Source organism: Mauremys mutica, chromosome 19 (assembly GCF_020497125.1).
Source record: "Mauremys mutica isolate MM-2020 ecotype Southern chromosome 19, ASM2049712v1, whole genome shotgun sequence".
NCBI classification, from domain to species: domain Eukaryota; kingdom Metazoa; phylum Chordata; order Testudines; family Geoemydidae; genus Mauremys; species Mauremys mutica.
Window position 1 is genome coordinate 4,069,128 of NC_059090.1, and position 18,608 is coordinate 4,087,735.

General features: G+C 48.0%; 1 protein-coding gene across 9 annotated transcripts in view; it reads right to left on the reverse strand.

Moving 5' to 3' along the window:
* STX1A (syntaxin 1A) overlaps positions 1 to 18,608 on the reverse strand; it is a 316,339-nt gene that overhangs the window by 59,151 nt on the left and 238,580 nt on the right. For all 9 annotated transcript variants that reach the window (XM_044993861.1, XM_044993862.1, XM_044993859.1 and 6 more), the window contains one exon: positions 13,025 to 13,098. In XM_044993861.1, the coding sequence (XP_044849796.1) occupies positions 13,025 to 13,098 (74 nt within the window). The remainder of the gene's footprint in view (positions 1 to 13,024; positions 13,099 to 18,608) is intronic.

The window sequence follows — 18,608 nt, forward strand, 5'->3', positions numbered from 1 at the left end:
TGATCCAGTGAGATGGTCCGATGCAGCAGAAAGGGCATTTGCGGACTTACGGACTGCCCTCTGCAGTAACCCCGTATTGATAGCCCCAGATTTCAACAAGGACTTTATCCTACAGACAGATGCATCCGAGGTAGGGTTAAGGGCCGTCCTGTCACAGATGGTTGGGGAGGAGGAACACCCAGTTCTCTACCTCAGTAGGAAACTCCTTCCGAGGGAACAAAAATATGCAGTTGTAGAGAGAGAGAGAGAGTGCCTCGCTGTAAAATGGGCCATGGAAACGTTGCGTTACTACCTGCTGGGGCGCAGATTTATCCTTGTGACTGACCATGCCCCTCTTCAATGGATGCAACGGAACAAGGAAAAGAACACAAGGGTAACCAGGTGGTTCTTATCCCTCCAACCTTTCCAGTTCCGCATAGAGCACAGAGCAGGGAGTCGTCATGGCAATGCCGATGGCTTATCACGCGTACACTGTCTGGCGTCCCAAGCTGCCCAACCTCTTGGTGTTGAGCAGGGGGGAGGGATATGTGATAGACCCAGGCCGGTTGGGTACAGCAGAATAGCAGAAGGCAGATATATTGGCCACTGGATTAACAGTTTTCTGTTCCCTGACTGACCAGAACAGGGGCTGCTCCAGGCTAATGAGAACACCTGACTCTAATTAACCTGTAAAGAGTCAGGTGAGGCCATTCAGTTAATGTGACCACCTGACTCTAATTAAGGCCCTGCTGTTACTATAAAAAGGGCTCACTCCAGTCAGGCAGGGGAGCCAGGGAGTCAGAGGAGAGGAAATGCGGCTGGTTACTGAAGACACCCTCAAACCATCGTTAAAGGAGCCCTAAGGTAAGGATGAAGAAGGGAGAAGCAGGAGAGCTGTGGGGAAGTGGCCCAGGGAAATGCAGCAACTCTGGCAGCAAAAGGTTGGCTGCCAACAACTGCTGCCATTAGGGTCCCTGGGCTGGAACCCGGAGTAGAGGGTGGGCCCGGGTTCCCCCCGACCTGCCACGACAGGAACAGCTCCTGGAAGGGGAGACAGGCCCCTGTCAGGACAAGAGACTAAACTGTTCTGAAATAAGCCGCAGAGACTGTGGGAGTTCTCTCACCAACCTCCTTGCAGCCTATGATGAACAGGGCTCAGTAGACTGTAACCCTGGCCCTAGAGAGAGAAGGACTACGTGGAGGGTCACAGTGAGCCACTGAGGCTGGCATAAACTGCCTAGAAGCGCGGGACCCACAGGAGCAAGATCAGAGCTCTGCCACAAGCCATATAAATAAAAAGAAAACAATGAAAGAAGATGTGGGACCGCTAAGCACTGAGGATGACCCTCACAGCACCCTGGGAGGTGGGGAAACATCTCCGCCCCCCATGTTACATATGGGAACTGAGGCTGAGCAGATGAGTGACCACGCAGCGTTTGGGGCTGAGCCAGGAACTGCACCCAGATCTCCTGAGTCCAAGTCCAGTGCCCGACCCACTGGCCCAGCCCGCCACACAACACATGGCTGTCATGGTAGAGCTTAGCCTCAGGCAGAGCAAGTGGAGCACCGATCACAGGAGTGCTCCCCAAGTTGCCTGATACAGAGAAGGGAGCAGAGGGAGTGCTGAGCTCATCGATTTTAGGCAGCCAAAATTCCACTCCACCCTTTCAAGTAGACAGGAGCAGGGTGAGAAGCAAAAGTGAGAAACACCCTTCAGCACATCCCCCACTCTGCCTGCTGGGAGTCAGAGAATGTTGCGAGGAAGGTAACACAATAATCCTGGCCTGACAGCTGGTTGATGCATTGCCATGTTTGCATCAGGACATTGCCATGTTTGATGTCAGCATGCAAATGCTGCAGTCGAATTTCCACAACTCCCTGCACTATTGCATTATTGCTCTAGCTCTGCAAGGCCAAGAATCACTGATGCACAAGGCAGTTCAAATGTTTCTTCCTCTGTAGCCCCAACAATCCAGCTTCTGATTAGTACATCATAAATGAGGCTCTAGGGACCAGCTTAAAGATACATTTCCATTTGCTATGCAGAGTGGCACAAGTTAAGTGCTTAAGGTGGTGTCTCATTTTCCACTATAAACCCAATTTTGCCCCCTGGCCATTCCCTGGCAACCCCTCCCCCCCCCCAAAGCCCTTTCAGCTTCAGGGCTGGCACCCATGCTCTGTGGTCAGTAGACAAGTTTTTGAAAGTTACAAATCACAGAACCTGGAAGGTCAGAATGGTCACCAGAATCTGGCAGGCTTCCTAGCCATCACCAGGAGCATGACAGCTTAGCACATTTGATGGGATGTTGATTGAATTTCCCCTAACTGCTGGCTAAGCTACAGTGACCCAGTGCCCCCAGTCCCAGAGTAGCCCACAGGAGCAGGGCTTGCCCCTGATTGTCCACAGCACACGTTTGCACCAGTTTGCACCAGTTTATTCATAGCTCTCAAGGCCAGAAGGGACCATTGTGACCATCTAGTCTGACCTCTGCCAGAGAACGGCTCTGAATGAATTCCTGTTTGAAGCTCTAGAAAAACTTGATTTAAAAACAGTCAGTGATGGAGAATCCCTTTGTGAGTTGTTCCAATAGCTAATCACCCTCACTGTTAAACATTTGCCCCTTATTTCTAGTCTGGATTTGTCTAGCATCAGCTTCCAGCTATTGGATCTTGTTAGACCTTTGTCTGCTAGGGTCCATTAGCAAAGTTCTGTTTGCCATGTGGGTACTTATGGACTTAAGACACTTTTAATTCAAATGGTTTACAAACTGTGTGGACAGATGTTTTTTGGTTTAAGGGTTAGTGAAAGACAACTGAGAACAGGTTTAAGCTACCCCAGAATAAGAGTGTCCACATAGGTTTGTACTGATTTAACTACCGAGTTTTAAAACCCATTGAAACCAGTGAAAACATCCCATGTAGACAAGATTTGAAATCAGTTTAAATCTGGCTTCTATCCGATTGGCTTCCTCCTATAAATATAAGCCAGGTTTAAATTCGTTTCAGAGTGTCCACACACAAAGTTGCACTTGTTTAACATTGCACCTTTAGTTAAACTGGTGCAACATCTGTGTGTAGCCAAACCCTTAGGTTCAAATGGGAGAGCACTCGTCACCTCACAGTCACCTCAGTGAAGCGGATTGATCCTGCAAGCATGAGATTTCATGCTTCCCTGGTCTCAGGTTGGTGAGCACAAAATGGTGGGTAGGCACCAGTAAGTTTTACTAAGTTCAAGTAATTACTGTACCACTATTTTCATGCTGACAGTGTGATGCAGGAATGGAAAGGGCACACGTATAGCAATTACTGTCCATTCTGCAGCAATCCCGGAATTTAGGGCTGCCTTCAAACATGACATCTTCAAAACCATCCCATTGTTAGAGTTTGGTCAGGACCAGTTCTTTCCTTTGCCCATCACTTCTCCCACTCTTCCCCCCTCTGCCTCCCTCACTATAAAATGCCAAGTGATGATAATGTTTTATGCTTCGCTCAGGGCTGTGCCAGCAGAGAGGGCTATGAAACGAACAAGCCCTGTTCCTGCAGTTCATAGAATCATAGAATCTCAGGGTTGGAAGGGACCTCAGGAGGTCATCTAGTCCAATCCCCTGCTCAAAGCAGGACCAAGTTGTACTGAGGGCAGTGGCTATGCTGTACACTGAACACTGGGGAAGATCCTGAGCTGCTGTAAGTGTGAATAATGTACACCAGCTGAGGAGCTGTCCCACTGCATTCATTTCAGGCTTCATGGAACGTATGCTGGGGGGGGGGGGGAACGACCCTTGCCACATGGTGTCACACCCAAGTGACTGAGGGTTTTTACACTCCTAACAGGGTATTCCGTCCAAAGAGCTACACATCAAAATAAATGCTACAGCCGTCCCCCTAGGAGAACGGCGGCACCTGGTGGTCAAGGCAGACACAGCAGGCTCTCAGTGTCCTCTGCCTGACACAAGGCCACCATGCTCTTTCCCGGGTTACAGCCTCAGATCACCCTCTCGGAGCTTGCAGCCTGAGAGAGTGCAGCTCTGTCTACCTGTAATGTTCAGTACGGACACAGCAGGGTCTGCAGCCCTGGGGCGTCACCTGACGTACAGGACTTTGTTTCTCAGACTCCCCTCCAGACCGATACACAAGGGGACAACACTGCACCTGTCTCCTCTGAGAAGTTCCAGAGACCTCTCTCAGGAAGAGCCCGCACAAGGTGTATAAATGCTAGTGTACTGGGAGGGCAGAACCAGGAAATGCTCCCAGCTCTCGGCTAGGACAACACCTGGGAGCAACAGACAAAGTGCTGGAGTTCCCTGAAGACTAGAAATAATTCTAAACAAGGTTCCTCATGGGAGGAAGGGAATGACCATGAGGATCCAAAGCAGGAGTTTCTTGAGAGTGAACATAAAGGGGATTATCTAGGATCAGACATGGCGCCCTGGAGGATTTGTGTGTACACACATTTTCCTCTGATCCCACTTTGCTCCACTAGTAAAGGCTGCCTCAGGAACTCTGTGTACTTTGCGCGAAATGTGCTAGACTGACATTGTCCTGGGCCTGGTCTACAAAGTTGCACTGATGTAACGAAATTGCTTTAGAAACTGATTTAGTTAAGTAGCTGCAGCTCTAATTTCAGATTATGAGTAGAGTTGGGTGGATCTAGCTGGCCAAAGTTAGATTTGGGTTTGGAATCATTTAACTGATTCTTGTAAAATTCACCAAACTGTTTCAGCCAAAACAAAACAACACCCAAATCAATATAAGATGGTTTAAGCTGAGACAAGAGCAGCTGCACATGGGGTTTGTCCCATTTTAACTAAATTGGTTTATGAAGCAGTACAGTCTAGGAAAGGAGCACAATTTTCTCACATCAACAAGCCTGTACTATCTCTGGCAGCGGCACCGCACTGGTTTGTGAAACACTGGTACTAAAATCTCAGCCAAAGGGCAGGGACAAGCAAACAGGCCCTTGCTGGTTCTGGATGAGACCTGAACTCCCGACCAGATCTCCAGTACTTATACAGACCCCATTATCAGAGCATCTTACCCCCCAGGAGCAGGGCAGTGCCATTATCCCCATTGTACACATGGGAACTGAGGCCAAGAGAGACTAAGTGACTGGCCCAAGGTCACACAGCTCTGTGATGGAAGAAGGAATTGATCCCAGGTCTCCCAAGTCTGGTGAGTGCCCTACCCACTGGGCTGTCTTTCATCTCATTAGATGAGTTAAGTTCTGGGGTTACAAATCTGAATCCTCCTGAATTCAGGAAGGTTGGACCAGGACATTCCCATTTGGGGCCATCTCTAGTTTTATCAGAAGCATTTCATGCCACAAATAGGAACATATATGCTCACAAAACAGGAGCTAGAAAATACTCCATGGGTACAACATGGCCAAGATCACTTGGTGCCTGGAACTGTCACTCCCGCATTTCCCAACTGCATTCATGGGCAGGTCTTTATTAAAGAGAGGATAAAAGAAAGTGCCCGTGCTTCACGTACGGTCCTTGCTAAGATGTGAAGGGGTCGGGGAGCAGAGTGCTCCAGGTAGGCTGATAATTGCTTGCATTCCCCACAAGACTGCTCTAAGGGTATGGCTACACTACCCGCTGGATCGGCAGGTAGTGATCAATCCCCGAACGCGCTCCCCATCGACTCCGGAACTCTACCAGGGCAAGAGGTGGAAGCGGAGTCGATGGGGGAGCGGCGGCTGTCACTTCACGTCCTCGCGGTGCGGGATCAAGTCAATCTAAGTCCATCTAAGATACGTCGACATCAGCTACGCTATTCTTGTAGCTGAAGTTGCGTATCTTAGATCAATCCCCCCCAGCGTAGACCAGGCCTAACAGGCAGCTCACAGAGTGTGATCTAGTGGGTACAGCATTAGACTGGAAGTCAGAGATCTTGCTTCTATTCTTGTCCCTATGAGCTGCTTTTTGACTTTGGACAAGTCACTGCCCCTCTCTGGGCCTCATAGAATCATAGATTATTAGGGTTGGAAGGGACCTCAGGAGATCATCTAGTCCAACCCCCTGCTCAAAGCAGGGCCAATCCCCAAATGGCCCCCTCAAGGATTGAACTCACAACCCTGGGTTTAGCAGGCCAATGCTCAAACCACTGAGCTATCCCTCCTTCGGTTCCCTTCCCTGCCCTTGTCTCTGAATTCAAACTCTTCAGGGCAGGGATTGCCTCTCAGGATGCATGCGCACAGCGCCTAGCACAGTGGGGCTCTCCCTAGGCTGGGGTTTGTGGGCGCTACTGCACTCGGATAGTAGCAGCTGTATCTTTTGTGATGGGGCAAGGCCAGATGGCTACAGTAAAGTAGTGAGGAACAGGTATGTTAGCCCCAGGCTACACAAATCCCTGGTACCATGGTAACCAAATGGCAGTTGCTCCAGGTTAATCAAGACACCTGGGGCCAATTAAGACCTTTCTAGAAGGCAGTGGAGACAGCTACATTGATTGGGACACCTGAAGCCAATCAAGGGCTGGCTGGAACTAGTTAAAAGCCTCCCAGTTAGTTAGTTTTGTGTGTGAGGAGCTGGGAGCAAGAGGTGCAAGGAGCTGAGAGTGAGAGGGTGTAGCTGCTGGAGGACTAAGGAGTACAAGCGTTATCAGAAGGAAGGTCCTGTGGTGAGGATAAAGAAGGTGTTTGGAGGAGGCCAGAGGGAAGCAGTCCAGGGAGTTGTAGCTGTCATGTAGCTGTTACAGGAGACACTCTAGACAGCTGCAGTCCACAGGGCCCTGGGCTGGAATCTGGAGTAGAGGGCGGGCCCGGGTTCCCCCCAAACCTCCCAACTCCTGATCAGACACAGGAGGAGTTGACCCAGACTGTGGGTTCCACCAGAGGGGAAGATCTCTGAGGTGAGCAAATCTGCCAATAAGCGCAGGACCCACCAAGGCAGAGGAGGAACTTTGTCACACTTTGCAATGGGAAAGGGCAGAAACCAATTTTTAAAAAGCAAGCTTAGAATTAGCAGCATGTTGTAGAATGCAGCAAAAATGATGGAGCCCCCTTAAAATCATGGGTTGTGTGTTGTTTTGTTTTTTTTCCCTGCCCTATGTATTTTCCTCTCCCTGATTTTCAGGCAGTTATTTGTATAATGGGAAGATTTTGCTACAAGATACTCACTGCTGCCCACATGCCCAGGACGAGCTGGTGAGCAGCAGCGTTTGCCATCTGCCCAAGACCCCTGGCTGGGTCAGGCAGGAAGTGCTGTGATGTGGCAAAAGTTGGGAGCTTTGTTATGTCCTGCTCCAGCGAACATCCCAGCAGGTGGGAGCTGCAGCATGCTCTGGAGGGATTCCTTTCAATCATTGGCTTTAAATCAGTTTTGTGTAGCACTTTTCCCAGACTGAATCAGGGCGGAGCTGGCAAGAGCCTTCCACAGCTGCGCAGGGCACAGCAGAATCTATTCTGTCCAGTGCTGAAGGCTGCTCTACTGACTAGACACCAGCTGCAGAACGGACTATCAGACATAATGCAGCAGTTTCAAGCAGGAAAATGAGATAAACCCCAAACGCTGAAACCACCCTCACCTCCCCTGAAAGGGGGGTTTTCAGACAGGCTGAGCCTGAAGCGAAGTTATCAGCTACATTGATGCACTACATTAAGATATCTCCCTGTCCATGCACAGATAAGGCTGCTGTTGCCTACCCTGGGCAAAGCCAGTGCAGCTACCGAGTTCCTGAACTGGTTGGGGTGACAAAGCTAGGAAGAAGTGACCTAAGCCAGTGGTGGTGACAGTGTCAGGGAGTCAGAAAAAGGGTGCACAGCCCAAAATCAGAGCTACTGACTTCACTGCTGAAGGTTTTTTCTAGGTTTTACTCTTATGAAACCGGCCCAGCAACAGAAGAAGGAGCTGGATTCTATCCCATTAACCCTGCCTGGCCAACCCAGCAAAGGGAGAGGGAGCCGGATTCTACCCCCATTAGCCCTGCCTGGCCAGCCCAGCGACGGGAGAGGGAGCTGGATTCTACCCCCATGAGTCCTGCCCCGGCCCAAAGACGGGAGAGGGAGCTGGATTCTATCCCCATGAGCCCTGCCCGGCCTGCCCAGCGACGGGAGAGGGAGCTGGGGTCATTTCCATGTTGTTTATTCTCGGATTCTCAAAACAAATTTTTTGGTGGCCTCAGAGTGCGGCCACCAACTCTTGCTGGTGGCCGCTCTGACAATTTTTCCTAAAATATTTAACTTTAGGAAAAGCAAATAACATACACATGTCCAAATCATTGTAATTTATTTATGTAGGGTTTTTTTATGACTATTTATGTAGTCAGTTGTGACTATTCTTTACTGGACCTAAACAGAAGAGAAACACAAATAAGGTGCTTTACACATTCTTGTCTTTCGTTGTTGTTTCTTTTTTAGACTTGCTAGCTACTAAGTCTGCTGCTGTGAAAAGTGATGTTTGTATGTTCATTAATATCACTTTTCACAACAGCAGACTTGTTAGCTAGCTGGGAGGCAGTGAAAAGTGATATTACCAAACACACAAATATCATTTATCACAGCAGACTTACTCAGGCCTGGCAAGCCAGGGGACAAATGAATCCTTGGATGGGGAGGTGGGTAGGGAGGCAGCAGGGGTTAGGGTGGATGGTTGAGGGACTGGGGGATGGAGCCTGCCGAGCCCAGTGTTTGGGGGATGGAGCTCATGGCTGGAATCTGCTGCCATGCGGCCGGAGCCCATGGCCAGAGCCTGCTGCTGTGCGGATGGAGCCTGCCTCCTGCCACTCCTGTGCTGAAGCTGGAAGCTTGAGCTCCACCGTTGTCTGTCTGCTCCTCTGGCATTTGTGCTTCCAGATGGAGGCAGAGCTCAACCCCTCTGGGCGGCCCCAGGGGACGGGCTGCTGCTTTCCCCCCCACCCCCCACACAATCACTGCCCAGAAGGTTGTAGCCACAAGAAAAGCCCCTGGTGGCCGCATGCGGCCAAGTTAGCTGCATTTGAGGAATGCTGCTATCATCAGTACACTTGTTTACTAAGGCTTCACTACAAAAAAGCTGTTTTTTCTAGAGGGAGAACTAATGCATGTTCACTATCCAGCGATAAACCTTAGTGGAGAGAGAGCCTGTAGTTTTTACTATGACATAGCAAGGCGAGGTCTACCACAGGTGGGAGTTCAGCACTGACCTGCCTAGCTATCTTACAGTAAAAATCAGGTGCCTTTTGTCTGCTGGAACTGCTAACCTGCATTAGTTATCCTGCAATAAACACAGCCCTTCTCTTGGCGGTGATGACAAAGCCTTAGTGCCAGTCAGTTGCCACTGTACAAACTCTTTGGGGTGCACAGGTGTCACTGAAGCCTGATATCCTGGGCTGAAAAAGAGGGAGTTTGTGGTGCTGGCTGCTAGGCATGGTGTCTTGTAATGAGAGCACATGTGAGCTGGAAATCAGTGAAAGAGAATGCACCTGGGATCCCACCATGCTGCTCCTCCACTTTCCAAAGCTGTTCCTGGCGTACCTGTGGTTTCTGTGGAGCAAGCCCTCTCTGCAAATTATCTAGGGATTACATAATCAGTTACTAGCCCAGTGAAGATCACAGTCTCTGTGAAATATTCCCTCCTGGATAAGGCTAGGGTTCATGAGAGCCAGCAGCCCCTTGCATCCTACTAAGCTCCAGACCCAAGGATGGGGGACCCTTCACAGTCATTCATCTGGATCCTAGTGCATCGAAATATCCTTATCCCTGAAGAAACAAGTCTGAGCTAACTGGTGCGTGCTGAGGCTCCTCAGGAGGAGACAGGGAGTGAATGCTGCTGAATGTAAAGGACCAAAACATGCTGATGCTCTTTCCCAAGGCATACACCTAAACGAGCAGGCACCTACCAGAAAAAGGCACCTCGAGCACTGAACAAATGAAGGCCCTTGGGAGCAATGTGACAACCAGGAACTGCACACGGGAAATCTGAGCCCTTAACAGGCGTGAAGTGATGGGTTCCTAGGACACAGCAGCAAAGGGGATGTGACCCCTCCCACAGCAGTCGCCACCAGTGCTGTAATTAGATTTCAAGAAAGCACATTTTGGGGGACTTGGACTAAGCAATGACTTCTTACAAGTCCAAACGAGAGGAAGGCCGCTTGTGGAATCTTAGCAGCGATTACGGCTACAGCTGCTCAGGAGAGAAAGAATATAAAGAACAAGAAGCAGCCGAAGTGGCTTCATGGGGAGCTGCTCCAAAACTAAAATCTGTGCTGGGAATGGAGAGGCGAGAGCCCAGCAAGAATCTACCAGTCATTTAGGACTTGCAGGGAAAGATAAACCAGCAGAGGTGCCCTCGCTTACAACAGCAGTGCTGTTTCCATGACTTGAACAGAGCTGCACGGCTGTGGCCAAGGGGCCTGTCCAGTCCTGCACAGTGCCTTGATCTGAGGGGCTCTGCACAAGCGCTGGGCAAAACGCATGTTTCAGGGCACCAAAACTATTCACAAATTCAAGTCAGATCAGCAAACAGTTTTGGCCAGAAAAAGAAAACGGAAATGCCAAAATGTTATACTTTGGCCAATTCAAAATGAAACGTTTCAATTTGCTTGTTTGTTCTGAAACATTTTTATTTTGAAAATTAGCTAATTTGTTAAAAACCAAAAACCCCCAAAACCAAAAACCCCACCAAAAACAAACAAAAAATTTTTCTAGTTCAACAAATTTAGTTTAATTTGACCCCTGCCCCCCAAATGATTTTTTTTTCCTTTTGATGAGAAAAACTGAAAACATTCAGGTCCAGTTTGAACTGAACCAAAGGGGTTTTGGGGATTTTTCAGTTCAGCTCCAAAACCTACAAGTCAATTACTGCTCAGCTGTCCTCTGCATCACAGGCTCAGATCAGCAGGGGTTGGTCCAGAACAGTGTAATGCCACCAAAGGGACTACAGGTGACCTGTACAGGGGAACGCTGAGGTCGTCTCCTCCACTCAATTTCTTCATAATGCAGAGAGAGGGGCTGGGACAGTTTGTTTTTTAGTGGGAGGAGGGTACTGTTTGCTTTTTTCATTAGAAATTCAATTCTTGCCTACCCTGTTTTAACTCAGAAGATTCTGTATGAGTCTGGAGAACTAGTAGGGTGATGATACCTAGGAAGATAAAACTGGATTAACTGAGAGAGGAAGGGGTTTTTACTGAGTGAAAAGATTTTTAAAAAATTGTCAACACTGCTTAACACAAACTCTTGAACAGATGGAAGAAAAGTTCTCTCTCCCCCTCAAAGCTCCAGCACCTAGCCTCTCCAGTTAAAAGCTACGAAATCCATCCATAGAAACAGAGAAGACAAGATTTGATATTCCTGCTATTTCTCAGGTAAAATAACAAGCAGGAGAAAAAAAGATTTAGGTCCCTTTAGGATCTCAAAGCAGCACAAAGGGCATATAACCAACCTGTTTTCCTTAAAGGTGCCCTTAAAGAACTTTTACAACTTTATCAGGGAAAAAGTGTCTGGGTATGTCTACATTAGCAGAGTTACATTGCCAGCAGTTACTGCGCCGCTCAGAGAGCGCTGAAGGGAAACCGCTGTTGTGTGTTCACACTGTCAGCTGCCTGCACAATAGCGTGTTCACACTTGCGGCACTTGCAGTGGTATTCAGAGTGGTGCACTCTGGGCAGCTATCCCACAAAGCATCTCTTCCTCTTCTGCCACTAAGAGTTGTGGGAAGGCGGAGGGGGGCATCCTGGGTCCTGTCCCAATGCCGTGTGATGCATTGCATGCAATCCCTGTGCATCCATCTGCATTTGGCGCCATCTTTCAATGGTTTGTGTACTGCGGGCTATGCTTCTTCCATCTGCAGGAATGGATCCTGCACTGTTGACCAATATGCTGCTCACTCTCACTAACATGTCACGAGTGGCAGTGGAGTTATTTCTTAAACTACAAAGGCAAGAGGAGTTCGACATTGATCTCGACACATGTAGTAGCTATGACACGAGATTGCTTGTGGCATTCACGGAGGTGTTGACCACAGTGAAATGCCACTTTTGGGCTCAGGAAACAAGCACTGAGTGTTGGGATCATATCGTCATGCACGTTTGGGATGACGGGCAGTGGCTGCACAACTTTTGGATGAGGAAAGCCACCTTCATGGGAGTGTGATGAGCTCGCCTCAGCCCTGCAGCGGAAGGACATGAGATTGAGAGTTGCCCTGTCATTGGAGAAGCGTGTGGCGATTGCACTGTGGAAGCTGGCTACTCCAGACTGCTACCGATCAGTCACTAACCAGTTCAGAGTGGGAAAGTCAACCGTTGGACTTGTGTTGATGGAAGTGTGCAGGGCCATTAATTGCATCCTGTTCCGAAAGACCGTGACTGCTTTCAACTACCTGAAAGGGGGTTCCAAAGAGGATGGATCTAGACTGTTCTCAGTGGTACCAGATGACAGAACAAGGAGTAATGGTCTCAAGTTGCAGAGGGGGAGGTTTTGGTTGGATATTAGGAAAAACTTTTTCACTAGTAGGGTGGTGAAGAACTGGAATGGGTTACCTAGGGAGGTGGTGGAATCTCCTTCCTTAGAGGTTTTTAAGGTCAGGCTTGACAAAGCCCTGGCTGGGATGATTTAGTTGGGTTTGGTCCTGCTTTGAGCAGGGGGTTGGACTAGATGACCTCCTGAGGTCCCTTCCAACCCTGAGATTCTATGATTCTATGATTCTAAGGGACCTTTCTGTCCCCAAAGTGCAGGTACTAAAGTTTATTTCTTGCTCAATAAAATCCCACTGGGCCAGATATTTCAAAACATGTGCAACCTCCCCCAAACCCAAGTTACCCACGGAGAAGCCCTGATGTGCACACCTATGTGAGGAATTGGATGCACACACCCCTTTCTTACATTACATACACAGATCACGGGAATCACATTGGGTCTCCAGGCATGCAGGCTGGGGGTGCACAAAGCATGCACACTCTTTTGCAGACACACCTAGCAATCTGCCCTATTACTGCGAAGTGGTTTTCAGGGCTCTGGGCACAATACCTGCAGCCTTTGTCCTCCATCACCTTCTGGGACACGTTAGTGCGCAAAGCTTGTCTCAACCTCCATCCTCCCAAACCAAGATTCACCAGGACAGAGACTCACCTGTGTTTTCCTTATCCTCAGGTCAGCAGATGATCTATTCAATCCTTCCTCTTGTTCAATACTCTGTTCAATACCTGGTTGTGGACAGAAGAATGCAGCTTATTTTAGACTGTTTAGAAGGGAATAAAGGTTGCTTTGCAAACCAATTCTAAAAGCCAGAATACATGTGGATTAGAGATGCATCTGGATCCCACTGCAGTCCTCATGTCCTGAGATACTGGCCCATTTTATCCTAGGCTGAAAGCAGTTTTCCTGAGCACAAACCACTAGCTCCAGCTGTCTCTTACCTTTTCAGACAAGTGCAGTACTGGTTACTAATTTAAACAGCTGAAGAATACATCTAAAAAAAATATGGAGATATACCTATCTCACAGAACTGGAAGGGACCCTGAAAGGTCACTGAGTCCAGCCCCTGCCTACACTAACAGGACCAAGTACTGATTTTGCCCCAGATCCCTAAGTTGCCCCCTCAAGGATTGAATTCACAACCCTAGGCTAAGCAGGCCAATGCTCAAACCACTGAGCTACCCCTCCTCCCTTTACAAAATATATGGAGATATACCTATCTCATAGAGCTGGAAGGGACCCTGACAGGTCACCGAGTCCAGCCCCCTGCCTTTACTAGCAGGACCAAGTACTGATTTTGCCCCAGATTCCTAAGTGCCGCCCTCAAAGATTGAGCTCACAACCCTGGGTTTAGCAGGCCAATGCTCAAACCACCTGATTCAGACTATGACCCTTGGTATTGACTCTGGCCTGGACCTGACTACAAACTCCTCTGCTACTCCCAGCCTCAGGGTTGCCCTTGCTCTGATCCTTGGCCATGACTGTCCTTGTTGGGATCCTCGCAATTATTCTCTTGGTGGTTACAAATTGATTATTTATTCCAGTATCTTTCCATGGATTGAAGTTAGGCTGACTGTTCTGTAACTCCCCTTTTAAAGACAGGTCCTATGTCAGCTCTTCTTCAGCCCTCTAGGACCTCACCTATCCTCCATGAGTTCTCAGAGATTCTAATGGTTCTGAGATTGCTTCTGCTAGTTCCTTAAATACTCTACGGTGAACTTTGTCAGGCTCTGCCAACTTGAATACATCTAATTTATCTACATATTCTTTAAACTGTTCATTCTCTATTCTGGCTGGGGTTCCTTTAGTCTTTTGTTAATATTAATTGTATTGAACAGCTAGTTACAATTAACCTTCTTAGTGAAGACTGAAGCAAAATAGGCATTAAACACCTGTCTACTTGAGATCTTCAATTATTAGCTCTCCTTCCCTACTAAGTAGCGGGCCTATACTTTGTGTTTCTCTCGCTCATAATGTATTTAAAGAACCCGATCTTATTGCCTTCTATGTCCCTTGCTAGTAACTTGCTTTGTCCCTTAGTCTTTCTGATTTTGTCGCTACATGCTTGTGCTATTCTTTTTGTGATTTGTCATATGTCCACTTGTTGTAGGATTCCTTTTTGATTTTCAGGTCATTAAAGAGTTCCTAATGGAGCCATATTGGCCTCTTACTATTCTTCCAATCTTTCCTTTGTACTGGTATCGTTTGGTGTTATGCTTTCATATTGTCTCTTCAAGAAACTGCCAACTCTCCAGAACTACATTTTCCCTTTGATTTTCTTCCCATGGGATCCTGTGACAATCAGGGTCCAGACACCCCAATGGGAGAACAGGGGGTTTGAACCCGAAAGAAAAAGTAGTTGAACAAACTGATTGTACACAATGTTAATATACTAGAACCACATGCAAACTAAGGTCTGTTATGAAAGCTTCTCATGCTCTAAACTTAATAATCATTATGAGGTATGTACGCAGGCCATGCTTGTGATGCTTTTATTTGTGTCTATAGAGAACTGTGCTCATAAAACTTCAGCTCCAGCTTACAGCAAGAATCATAGAATAGCAGAGTTGGAAGGGACCTCAGGAGGTCATTTAGTCCAACCCGCTGCTCAAAGCAGGACCAATCTCCAGACAGATTTTTGGCCTCCTCAAGGATTGAGCTCACAACCCAGGGTTTAAGCAGGCCAATGCTCAAACCACTGAGTTATCCCTCCCTGCACTCACACTACAGTGAGTGCTCAGAAAGGAAGAGGCACCTCCCAAGTCATTTGTCTACATGAAACCAACTTCGGGTACCCACCCAGCCCAGGGAAGGACAACGGAGGATCATTAAATTTAATGGAAAGACACAGACATCCTGGCTCTTCAATCAAGAGGGGTTTTCCACATTCTGAATAAACATGAGTCACCATGGACTAAGAGACAAAGAAAAGCGAGGCAGGCGGGGGAAGCCTTTTAAAACCAGGCTTGTGTCTGAGGCTTTTCATCCAGAATTTGGGGGACCGTCTGGAAGGTGGGAGGCTGTCTGTGAATGCTGGATCCAGCCTATGGCTAGTGGGTAGGCTGGGAAACTGTCAAAAGGAAATTGCTAACTTGTATTAGAAAGGGGATTTTATCTAATATTGTAATGTGAAGCCAGAAGTGTGGTGCCATTTATTTACTGTGTAAGTTGTATCTGTGTGCTCTCCCTTCCTCTGTCATCTCCAAGTTTGTGGTTTTTCTATTAAATACACCTCTTGTTTATTTTTACTCCTCGCAGTCCTCTGGTGTGCAGACTGTGTGGAGTGTGAGTGCCAAAGTGAGTTTGCACCCTCAGCAAGTTCACAGATGACACTAAGCTGGGGGGAGAGGTAGATGGAGGGTAGGGATAGGATACAGACGGACCTAGACAAATTAGAGGACTGGGCCAAAAGAAACCTCATGAGGTTCAACAAGGACAAGTGCAGAGTCCTGCACTTGGGACAGAAGAATCCCATGCACTGCTACAGACTAGGGACCGACTGGCTAAGCAGCAATTCTGCAGCCTAGTTACTCCTTGCAGTGTGACCTCAGCAGCCTTTCTAGTCCTGAGTCTTCCCAAATCCGTCCTTCCTCAGTTCTTAACCACCAGACACTCAGACCCTTCCCCTCTGGTTCATCATCCCCAAAGGTGTGAAACCAGTCCCCACTTATCATAGAATCATAGAAGATTAGGTTTGGAAGAGACCTCAGGAGGTCATCTAGTCCAACCCCCTGCTCAAAGCAGGACCAACACCAACTAAATCATCCCAGCCAGGGCTTTGTCAAGCCTGACCTTAAAAACCTCTAAGGATGGAGATTCCACCACCTCCATAGGTAACCCATTCCAGTGCTTCACCACCCTCCTAGTGAAATAGTGTTTCCTAATATCCAACCTAGACCTCCCCCACTGCAACTTGAGACCATTGCTCCTTGTTCTGTCACTGCCACCACTGAGAACAGCCGAGTTCCAATCTCTTTGGAACCCCCCTTCAGGTAGTTGAAGGATGATATCAAATCCCCCCTCACTCTTCTCTTCTGCAGACTAAATAAGCCCAGTTCCCTCAGCCTCTCCTCATAGGTCATATGCCCCAGCCCCCTAATCACTTTTGTTGCCCTCTGCTGGACTCTCTCCAATTTGTCCACATCCTTTCTGTAGTGGGGGGCCCCAAACTGGATGCAATCCTCCAGATATGGCATCACCAGTGCCGAATAGAGGGGAATAATCACTTCCCTTGATCTGCTGGCAATGCTCCTACTAATGCAGCCCAAAATGCCGTTAGCCTTCTTGGCAACAAGGGCACACTGCTGACTCATATCCAGCTTCTCATCCACTGTAATCCCCAGGTCCTGGACACTGAGTTTTTGCTGTGCTGTTTTTCCAACAGATCTCTGGGTAGTAAAATTACTCCTGGGTCCCGTGTTTTGGATGTTTTGGTTTGTTCTAGAAATGCCCCATCTAGCTGCTCCTCCTCCTGATTTGGTAGTCTGTACAGAACCCTCACCTGGTTTCTTATTTAGCTCTTCCCCACTTATGCCCCCAACCTCTCACCCTGGTAAGAGATCATGCTGCTCCTCTGAAGCGGGAATGATATCCAGCCATTCTCAAAGTGACTTTGTCTGTACGGGCCAAGGTATAAGCAAGTTGTTAATGGACACTTGGTGGAGTCACTGTGTGCACCTCCCTCTCTGATAGATAATCTCTATAACCGTGCCAGCGATTTTCAGCTTGGGAAGTGAGTGCACTGATATGGCTTCCACTCCAGAGCTCGCTAGAGTCATCATTGCATTTCTAAAGCATTCACATGGACTCCCCAATGGAACACAACATCATTTGCACATCGCTAGATGCAGTGAGAAATTCCAGAGCTGAAATGCCCCAGCAAATGAGCCGCGCTCAAAGTGGCATAGACACACTTACAAAATAAAACGTGCCAGGTGGCTGATCTCTTTCCACAGGAGGCCACGTATTGGGAAGTGACCCAGTAACACTAAAGGATGGACTTTGGGGCTGTGCTATTCATTTCTGGGGAATGACTCAGACTCCAAGGCCAGAAGGGACCACTGGGATCATCATCTGACCTGTGTAACACAGGCCATGGAACTTCCCCAAAATGATTCCTAGAGGAGCTCTCTCAGACAATCTAGATTAAAAATGGCCAGTGATGGAGAATCCACCATGACCACTGGTGAGTTGTTCCAGTGGTTAATTACTCTCGCTGTTTAAAATTTACACCTTATTTCCACTCTGAATTTGTCTGGCTTCAACTACCAGCCACTGGATTGTGTTATACCTTGCTCTGCTAGATTGATCAACTATCTCTTCCCCCTGTGGCCAAGTCACCCCTTAACCTGCTTTACGTTAAGATAAATAGATTGAGCTCCTGGAGTTTCTCAATATAAGGCAGGTTTTCAAATCTTTTAATCATTCTTGTGGCTCTTCTCTCAAACCTCTCTAATTTATCAACATCCTTCTTGAATTGTGGACAACAGAACTGGACACAGTATCCGAGCAGTGGTCACGCCAGTGCCGACTACAGAGGTAAAATCACCTTTCTGCTCCTACTTGAGATTCCCCCGTTTATGCATTCCAGGATCGCATTAGCTCTTTTGGCCACAGCGTAGCACTGAGAGCTCATGTTCAGCTGATTATCCAGCATGACTCCCAAGTCCTTTTCAGAGTCCCTGCTTCCCAGGATAGAGCCCCGCACCCTGCAAGTGTGGCCGACATTCTTTGTTCCTAGAGGTATACATTACATTTAGCCATATTAAAAGGCACATTGTTTGCTTGTGCACAGTCTACCAAGTGATCCAGATTGCTGTGAAGAGTTCTCTGGCACCTTATAGACTAACAGACGAATTGGAGCATGAGCTTTCATGGGTGAATACCCACTTCGTCTATAACGTGCCACAGGACTCTTTTCTGCTTGTACAGATCCAGACTAACATGGCTACCCCTCTGATACCAGATTGCTGTGTATCCAGTCCTGTACTGGCCTGTCCTCTTTGTTATTTACCAACCCCCAATATTTGTGTTATTCAGCAGCAGCAAAAAAGAGATTTGCCTTTTTAACTATGCCTGGTACTGCAGCCAAGTGAAATTAATTCTTCACCTGCCCCAAAGGACATGCATTACTGTACAGAGAGGAGCAACTGTATCAGTCTCCATCAAGCAGAGAGCCAGGGAGGGTCTAGCACTGCTTAGCCATGTGGGGGAAGGGCTGCTCTGCCTGCTGCAGAGA